Raw genomic sequence first — 9740 nt, 5'->3', positions numbered from 1 at the left:
GGCCAAGTGAGAGGGAGAGGAGGGGGCGAGAGACAGGAAGGAAGCAAACCATCAAATTTAAAAGAAAAAAAGCCCTTTGACTTTTTACCTCCTCTCCCTCCCCAATGGCTGTGTAGCAAACATCGGCAATATCTTGGAAGGGACGAAGTCGGTCTGCAATCGCAATTCGTGGGTTGAGTTCACAGTTGTGAGCGCGGGGCTCGGAGATGGAGCCGTGGTCCTCTAGGTGGAAAACGAAACGGTGGCTCTGGGATTTCACCATAACAACCCTCGCATTGACTTTCTTCTTCCAAGTTAGAGAGGTCAGAGGAGGTAAGGAAAATGGATTTGGGGGGTGGGTGGGATATTGCCGTCGGTGTTTCTCCTTTTTGCGCCCCTCCCCCTTCCCCCTCAAAAATTCTCTTAAATAAAATCCAGATTGTAGCTGCCACCAGGTTGGAAGTGGAAACTGGAGCCTTGAGAGATGGATGTAGGCGGGACAGTAATGGGAGAGGAGGTAGGTAGCAGGGAAAAAGATCTGTCAGGCACAGAGCTGGCTGAAAATGCCTTTCGCCACTTTCCAGTCTCTTTGAAAAGGAGGAAAAATATTACCTTGAACAGAGGGGCAGTTGTACAAAGCTTTTGTTTGAGGTACAGTTCTCAGACTGCCCTTTGAACAAATCGTTTGGTTTCTTCAGGTCCTAACTAGTGGGAATATCTTTTTAAGGGTGAGCTGAGGAGAAAATATAGAGAAAGGGTATAAAATGAACCTTGATAAAGTTCTTTGTCTGCAACGAAGTGAGAAACAGGCTGTTTTACTTTGGGGGATATAGGAGAAACCTGGGGGAGGATGAATCTGGAAGATTGAGAACACTTTGTGAGTGGTGTGTGTGTGTGTGTGTGTGTGTGTGTGTGTGTCACTTTGAAGCGATTTTCAGTGGAAAACACTCCACAGATTATAAGGAAAGGGCTCAAGATAGGGAGAACACTTTTCTCTGAATTTCAGCCCCCTCCTTCTATGAGATCCCCCTCCCCCGCACCCCCAAATACTTCTTCTTGCAGGTTGGACGTGCAGTTCTTTTGGAGAATGATGAAAGTCGCCAAGCAAATGGGGTGGGGGTGGAGGAATAGGGATTGGGAGGGAAGGGGAGGGGGCGTGGGGGGGTGGGAGGAGAGAGGTAAGGAAAAGTTCCTACGTGGCACCACCAAATATTGAATGACCAGACCTGCTCAGAAGACTGCAGCCCTGTCAGTACCCAAGGAGGGAGAGCGACTTCACTCCTCCCCTCTGCCTCCTCCCTCCCTGGCCCCTCCCTTTCCCGAAAAAGCATCTGGAGGCAGCGGTCCGTTAGGTGCTGTAGACTCGGCAGGCAGGCGAAAGCCTTTGGAGTTCTGGGAGCGCAAGCAATTTACAGTAGGAAGCAAGCTTTTTCAAAAGTGCGGAGAGAAGCCCGGGAATAGGAAGGAGGTTGGGGAAGAGAGGATAAGGGAGAAACAAATGAAAAAAAAAAAATGCCACCCCCAAATGGGCAGTTTAGCAGAAACCCGAGCCTGGTCCTGGGTCAGATGCCAAGATCTGAGCTCTCGCTCATGAGAGTTAGCGCTCCTGGAAGTCAGACCCTGCCACCGCATCGGTATTCCTACTGCACGCTTTGGTTTTCACCTTCCAGAGTGGCAGGCAGCGCTAGATTACTCTTGCCTGTGAAGTCTCCTGGTGACTACAGTTAGAACTTCTAATGAAGACTATATTTGAATTTTGAAATGCGTTATATGGATTATGTTACTTCATTTCCACATTTTAAAGGACAAATTGAGAGTAGAATACATCAAAAATTTTGCATTTTACCTTTGGTACCTGGTCACCACTTGGATTGGTCAATCCTGTCAGCAGTTCTGCCCTCTGCTGGTTTTGTTTATTATTTGGAATTCAAACATCTGCCACAGTAAAAGGCCTCCTAAAGTCCCTCTAACTATAGAGATGCTGGGAAAGGACACTTGATTAAGGAGGAATGGATATAGCAGTTCTTTTTCAGCATGTTGCACACACATGTAGACATGAGTATTTTAATGCAGCTGTTTATTTAAAAATGTGGAAACTGAGAAATTCTAAATGTTCAAAGCACATTATTCTATGAATTTGCCAAATGGATTATTTAACTGAAAATACAGATTTTTCTTTCCACATTGGGCTTTCAGTAAAGTTCTAAGAATATCAGAAAAAAATAAATTTCTATGCTTTCAATTTTTTATTTTCAAAATGGGTACATACCTGAAACACTTGTAAACAAACATCTCAGTAGCACACCAAATAAATGATAGAAAAATAAACTTCTGTTGTATAAAGCCAAGTAATGTGAGAAATAGTGAAGTATAAGGATCAGGTGCTGTTGGATTTTGCTTCTCATTTTTAATGAAATATCTTGAAAATTATATGACACTTTAGATATTCATATTGTAGGATTTTGGTGTTTGGTATATTAAGACATTTGGTGCTTTTTGCTTTGTGAGAGGCATATTTATTTACATCTATTCATGTAGCCTGATATATGTCCAAAAATAAATTATATTACATTAATGCTTAAATATAAAGGAGGAACACTGACTTCAAATCCGAATCAACACATAAGGGAAAAATAAACTCAGTGTCAAGTACTAAAACAAGTCTTTATATTTGTAGTTGAGGAATGAGTAAGATTTTATACCAGTTTCTAAATAAAGGCATTCTACTCTAACATTATACTATAATTTATTGATTTCCCTGAGGTGCAGTTGTGTGGTTCAGCTGCTAAACCCCAAAATAAATTTAAAACAGTATTTTTCATATAAAATTAGATCATTAAAGACTGAAAATTTCTGGGTTCATAATAAAGTTAAACTCTAAAGAAAATAATGCAAGAGAAATATCTTGGAAGTGAATGGATAAAATAAATTGATTTTGCATAGTCATTTTAGTTTGAAAATCCAAACTAGGGAATCTTTAACATTTGTATTAAAAATTTTTAATCTTAAATAAGATTTAGTGTAAAAAGATTAGGTAAAGATTAGGTGGAATTTTAAGAAACAGGCATTTATATTAGCTTCAATTTTATGTTTCATATATTTGTTTTATCTCAGGACTGTGTGTGTGTGTGTGTGTGTGTGTGTGTGTGAGAGAGAGAGAGAGAGAGAGAGAGAGAGAGCGCTCAAGCTAAAAAGACAGTTAGGCCATGACTTACTATAGATAGGACCTGAGATTTTCCTAGAATTTATAGTGATTACAGTATGATTGTATTAAGAAAAATGATTTCCTATATGAGTTTTAGCAGCTGTTTGAATAAGAGCTATCTATAATTGAATACTAAGAAAATTAATACCTAATTGAAGCTTTTTTAAAAAATTAGAATGGTATTCAGCTTTTGGTAAGTAAGCCAATATGTCTTAAAAAATGTTGATAAAATTTTAGGAAAAAATTTAGAAGGAATTTTGGTAGCTTGTCAGCTATTGGTACTGAACCTTGCTGAAGTGTTGTTTTGAGTGCCCAGGATCAGCAGGTGAAATGGTGCTGGCTTCCAGAGTGTGTGCTAATCCAACCTTGCAAGGAAAGCAGAATTGTTCCCTTAATTAGAAATCAGTTAAAAGATGGCATGTGTCTCTGGTAACAAATGCAGTATTTGGTAGGATTATTAATATTGTGTCTTTCCATTTGTTTTTTAAATTCAAACTTGATGAAATCTATAATAGAGAAAAAGTAAAGTTAAAAGGTAGCTCCTGGGAAATACCTCCCTGCATGTGTTATGCAGACAGTGTGAGTTTAGGTGGCACATACATTGTCAGTTAGCTATAGACACTTTCACTTAATTGTCTATTAGTTTTGAAATTGTTTATTAATATCTCAAAGTGACAATTTGCTTCATAGTATGAGGACTCTCTAGGAGATATCTGTAGAGTTTTAAAATTATAAAGTAGCAAAACGGGAAATGTGTTTCTATAGAGTATGATTGCTTACAATTTAATTTTTTAAAGATTCCTTATTTATTTTGACTAATGATTAAACTAGAAAGACTGTATTGTTGGTCAAGTTAAGTTAGCCCTAAAACGCAGCACAGGAAACCACCTCTTTTTGTATCTGTGGGTTGGCTTTTTATCCGATAAAAATGTGTAAATAGTTACCTTTCTTTTCTAAAAATGTTCTTGTCTGAGATAAGTTTTGCTCTGGCCAATTTATCAAGGCTCTGGTTTATTTATCATTGTCTATCAATTGATAACAAGAATTCAAATCAAGCTTGGTTGAACAAGTTTGTGTAATAAAAAGATAAATCTTTCAAAGAAAAGGTGTGTTGATGAGATTTCTTTCTTGACAATGCTAGAGCTAGAAATTCTAGTAATTGCTTATCAATCCTAACTTTTTATTTACTAATGAAGAATCTAAGGTACAGAAGTTTGTTAGCTGAATATTTTCTCATAAAAATATAAGAATATTTTTATAATATTCAAAGTTTTTCTGAGGGTGTAGGGTGAAGATCTGTAATAGTGATGAGAAATAGCTTTTATGATACATGTATGAGACTTGATAGATTGACCAAATATTACCTAATGGTATGTTTGCTGGAGTTTAGGTTAATAAGAAGGTGGATTAAGAAAAAACATCTGATTTAATAAAAAATCAGATAGATAGGGAAATAGTGTTACAGAGTGCATTTCAGAATTCCTCAATTTTCTAAGTTTGGAGAAAGACAATTTTTGATCATTTCATCATAGAAATATTGTTAACATACCTAATTGATTCTATAAGGTTATATGCATCAGATTAGAAAGGGTAATAATTTCTGATTTTTTTTTGTATACGTTTATTGTTGGAGTAAGAACTTAGGTTTTTTATTTTTTATTTTTATTTTTTAGTTCTCTGTAAAGTTGTTGACAGAGGACCAGGTCTGAATTTGAATTTTCAAGAAGCTAAGAAAATAGCATATTTTTATAAACAAAGAAAATAAATGGTCTGATGTTAATTTTAGTTGATTTTATATTATATTTTATGTCATATAGCCTTGATTCATAAGTCAGATGATCATTAGGATGTTATGCACTCATTATGTGTTAACAATCATTTTTCTTATACATAGTCAAATTTAGAAAAAAACAAGAGATAACTTAATAGTGCTAATTCCAATTGAAGTTTGTATTTTGGATTATCTAAGCAGCTGAAACTACCTACCTTTTTTTGTCAATAAAGGGACAGTTTATTTACAGGAAATACTCTTAATGGATTACTATGATATCTGTGATGCTATCATCATTTCTGACAAATTTTATCATCACATATGAAATTATGAGGAAAGAAAGAAAATTTTTACTTTATATCTCAACATTTATTTCTCAAAATCCAACCATTAAGAGCTAGTGTTTCTAATAAATTAAGAGTCATTTCATCCTTATGGTAAAGCAATGTCCTTAAGGTCCTGAAGATGATACTGTGGAAGCATTTACTATGAGTTATAGTGGGGATTAACAATTTATATAAGCATGGTGTTTTATAAATAATGAGGCATCTCCATCATTTCACATATTTTTAATGATTATGTTTAGGTATATAATAGCCAAAATTTCACTGGATCCTAAATACACTTTTCTTAGCTCTCCATCTTTGGAGAAATAATTAAGGGCAGTTGGTTTGTTCATTAGGAATTCAAGGCAGCTACAAAATGTGGGCAGATTGCTTTGCTGCATTTCTGCTTTCTTTACTCCTTCATTTCCCTCATTTAAAACTGGGGAAATGTGACCTGAGCTGGGAGTGGTGAGAGGAAACCAAAGTTGTTTTTTTCTTTTCTTTTTTTTTTTTTTTTTTAACCATTGAGGCTTTCTTCGCTAGCAAAGAAGAAAGTAATGCATAAATGTTATAAAAAGTTGAAATGTCCCCTAAATTCTTTCACTAAAGAGTCAACTTTAAGTGCAGTTTTCATTGCAGCTTTTAGTATACACTATTGCCTTCCTAAATTTAGACATTTTTCTTCTAATTTCTCTTATAATTCAATTCAAAATCTTGATCTTTTTTTTCCTTTATTTTGTGAATTGCTTTCTATATTTGGACGCATGTAATACATTTCTTTTTCCTGCTTACAAACTGTAATATAATTTTATTTTACAGGTAAATGTTTTTTTCTCCTTTCACTTTTGTTAGGATAACAGGAATAATACTAGTTTATAGAGAAGATGAAAGACAATTTTAAAGTGATTTAGCAAGTAATATCTATTTATCAGTTGCAGTCTTTGGCCTACTACTGACTTGGCTAGTGGTTCTTTAGACATTGGCTGATCACCAGACCTACTGTTATCAGGTAAAATAAACTCTTTGCTTGCTGTGCATGGAATTAGAGACAGTGCTATTAATTTAGGAGAAAGAACTCAGAGAAAAGAAAGGTTATCATATTTCAGAGTAAGAGAGCAGCTTAAATACGACTTGACAATTGAGAACTAAAACAAACCTGTGTAAAAGTGCTTTAGCACAATCAACTTTTGCAATCCCCGCAAACCTTCTTTTTTTTCTTAAAAAGCATTTCTTTCTTATTTTAACCAAATTTAATTGCTCTTGAATGGCCTGGGACTGAACAGGAAAATGAAGGTCCCTATTCATAGAACTTGAGCTCATAGAGTATCAGTGGAAGCTTCCTTCCTCTGTCTGACTGGTAAACTGACATCCGGGCCTAAAGGAATGAACCTTAGACAGTATGAGGTAGTTGGCTTTCCTTCCTCACTTAGATTTTCACACACAACTTCCTGAAAGGATGACTGCCAGAAAGAGCAGTGGTTGCGATCCTTGACAAGGCTTGTAAGAATTCTAGTGCATACTTGGTGCTCTTAGCTCTGCCGAAAACATGAGTCATGATGTTGAAGAGATGTCTTTGGTTCTCTCTTGATTAGTCTAACAGTGGTGTGCTGGCTATCACTCTTCCTTTTGAATGCTGGTGAGTCTTCACAACACTTCACTGACTTTGAGCATAAATTGTCTGAATGGCTGGGCATGACACAGAGTGCCCTTCAGTGTGTGGCCCCTGTGTATGTCCTATGACCAGACATTTCTCACCTCTCCAGTGCCACTCCTATTGACCCAGCGCATCAGCTGTGTTAATCTCCTTGCTTGATTTTTTCCTGTCTTGAAATTCTTTCCCTGGAATATCTGTTCTCTTCCCATCCATCAAAGTACTCACTTTCTCTCAGTTTATATCTCAGGATTTAACTCAATGTCACGGATCCATGAAATCTTTCCTCATATCTCCAGGAAGATACAGATAGTGAGAGCTAACACATTGTGTACCAGGTTTTCTTGAAACTTCATAGAGAATCCCGTTTTGTTCTGACAGTTGTCCTGGAAGTCAGCTGACATCAGAATATCTGTTTTACCCATGAGGGACCTGAAAAATAAATAATAAAAAGTTAATTATTTTGTCTAAAGTCACACAGTAAGTGATAGGCCCTGGATTGAAACACAGATAATCTTGCTCCAGAGTCCTGGCTTTTAACCACTTTGATGTTCACTTTTTTTTTTAATTAGAGCTTCATAGTTATACATAGTAGTTGGGTTCATCCTGATAAACTCATTCATGCATGGAAATTGATTTCAGTTCACAATGCTCCCCTATCCATCCCTCTTTCCCCTCACATCCACCCTGCCCTAGCCCAGTCTCCTTCCTCTACTAGATTTCCTTTTAAACTGCTTTTGCACAGAGCTCTGGATTTGTCTTTTGAGCACGATGCTCTGGGGCCTAACATTGAAGCATAAATCATGCAGCTGTAGCACAGTAAGCCTCATGTCAACCGTGTGAATAACTTGAGTCTACAAGGAAAGATGTAAAGATGCCCTGGGAAAGGCTAATTTTACCATTCAGATAGCTCTTCATCCTACATTTAGGTTCCGTAGTGGAAGCCATATCAACACTTAGCCATTTTATGGACAAACTGCTGCACAAGTGGTGAGGGAAAAGAGACAGGGAGTCGCTGGGAGCCATCATCAATTACTTTGGTTCCTTTGATTTATTTAAGAAGTTCATTGATGTGTCCATTGAAGTTCAAGGTATAGACTGGGGTTAACTTGGTTAAATTAAGTAGCACATTCTATCAGAATTTATGGCAGGGAACATCAGGTCTTATTCTACTTTGGGGGATTGATGTATATATGTTTGCTTATTGCTTTCAATATAAAAATACCAGACCTGATTATCCAAAAAATTATTTGGAATATCATCAACTAGGGGAATATAACTGAAAGTCACATAGCTTACACAAAATAAACCTTATAGTTTTAAAAAATTACTCATTTATATGCCAGATTTCCTCTTGAGATGGTTGGGTAGCTGTGAGTGTGACTTCATTTTATCTGTCTCCCCAATGTCTACCACAATGACAGAATGTACAGTATATAATTGCTGTTATTTGGGTCATTAATTGTCTTACTTTTTCACTAAGTGTACTGGAGCAAAGTTAAAATCTAATTAACTTGGAGTGATGTGAAGTTAAAGTTTGGGACCTCCTCTCATGTCATATTATTATTGGTGATTATATATCCCCTGCCCCCCTTTTCTTTACTCAATCTCAAAAGTAAATAAGTTGGAATTTATTTCTAGCTTTTTCATCTGGAAAAATGTTTGGGACATTCTCTCCAAAGATGCTTCTGAATATTTGTAGCTACTCATATTACCTCTAAGATTGTGGTTTGCTGTAAGATATGAAGTGATATATATATGTGGATATATACATATATATATGTATATATACATATATATATAATAAATTATCATTTCTATTTTTACTGGTAAATGGGAAAGGAAAGTATAATTCAAGAATATCCCACTGTAAAATGGTTAATTTGAAATATTACTGTCACATAGTCAATTTTGAGTCTTTCATTTAGTTTGTGTGTATTGGAGATTAATTATCTGACTTTGCTTAATAACAGAGAAATTATGACCTACCTATATATGATTATTTTAAAAAAGTAATTATTTGGATTAGAAGTAATTTACATAATCATGTATTATAGTTATTGTATTATGAATTAGTATCTTCAACACAAGTTTAAAGTGCTTATAACATTGATAGACAGTAGTTGTAGAATTGTTTTGAAGAGCCAGGCACAGTGGCACACACCTGTAATCCCAGCAACTTGGAAAACTGAGGCAGGAAAATTGAAAATTTGGGGCCAGCCTCAGCAACTTAGAAAGACCCTCTCTCAAAATAAAATACAAATAGGGCTGGGGATGTGGTTCAGTGGTTAAGCACCCCTGGTTCAATCCCCACTATCAAAAAAAATTGTTTTTATATTCTGTTGCTATTTTATATTTTAGTTAGATCAAAAGCACCAAGATGTGTGCTTTTATCTATTTTAATGTGTCCAAAGTGCGTAGAGCAAGCCATGTAATAGTCATTGGATAAGTCTTCACGGAAAGACTTATTCTTTAATTACCTAAACAAAAACCACAGATGTGATACATATGGTGATGTGTATGAATTGCTGTCCAGGTTTACATAAATACATTGAGCCTATTTCTGCTGAAGTTGTTATGATCTCCTAAAATCATCTATGTCTGGTGGCCTCCAGGCCACCTGTGATTCTACCTTGATCATGTTTCCAGTTTGTCGACCATTGCTTTTTCTCTAGACTTTATCTCCTTCAGGAATACTTCTCTGCAACCTTGAAGATGGGGACGTTGACTTTGCACAACCTCCTAAAGCACATTGTACTTACCCCAAACTTGAATACTCATCACAGAATATTTTTGATGCAGTAAAAG

General features: G+C 36.0%; 1 protein-coding gene across 3 annotated transcripts in view; it reads left to right on the top strand.

Moving 5' to 3' along the window:
• The first annotated feature begins 206 nt into the window (after positions 1–206).
• Positions 207–9740, top strand: part of Col11a1 (collagen type XI alpha 1 chain) — a 210341-nt gene continuing 200807 nt past the window's right edge. For all 3 annotated transcript variants that reach the window (XM_027943110.2, XM_027943108.2, XM_027943109.2), the window contains exon 1: positions 207–312. In XM_027943110.2, the coding sequence (XP_027798911.1) occupies positions 207–312 (106 nt within the window). The remainder of the gene's footprint in view (positions 313–9740) is intronic.

Source organism: Marmota flaviventris, chromosome 10 (assembly GCF_047511675.1).
Source record: "Marmota flaviventris isolate mMarFla1 chromosome 10, mMarFla1.hap1, whole genome shotgun sequence".
In the NCBI taxonomy this organism is placed as follows: Eukaryota; Metazoa; Chordata; class Mammalia; order Rodentia; family Sciuridae; genus Marmota; species Marmota flaviventris.
Note: the sequence above shows the minus strand (reverse complement) of the source record. Positions and strands in the feature narration are given on the sequence as shown.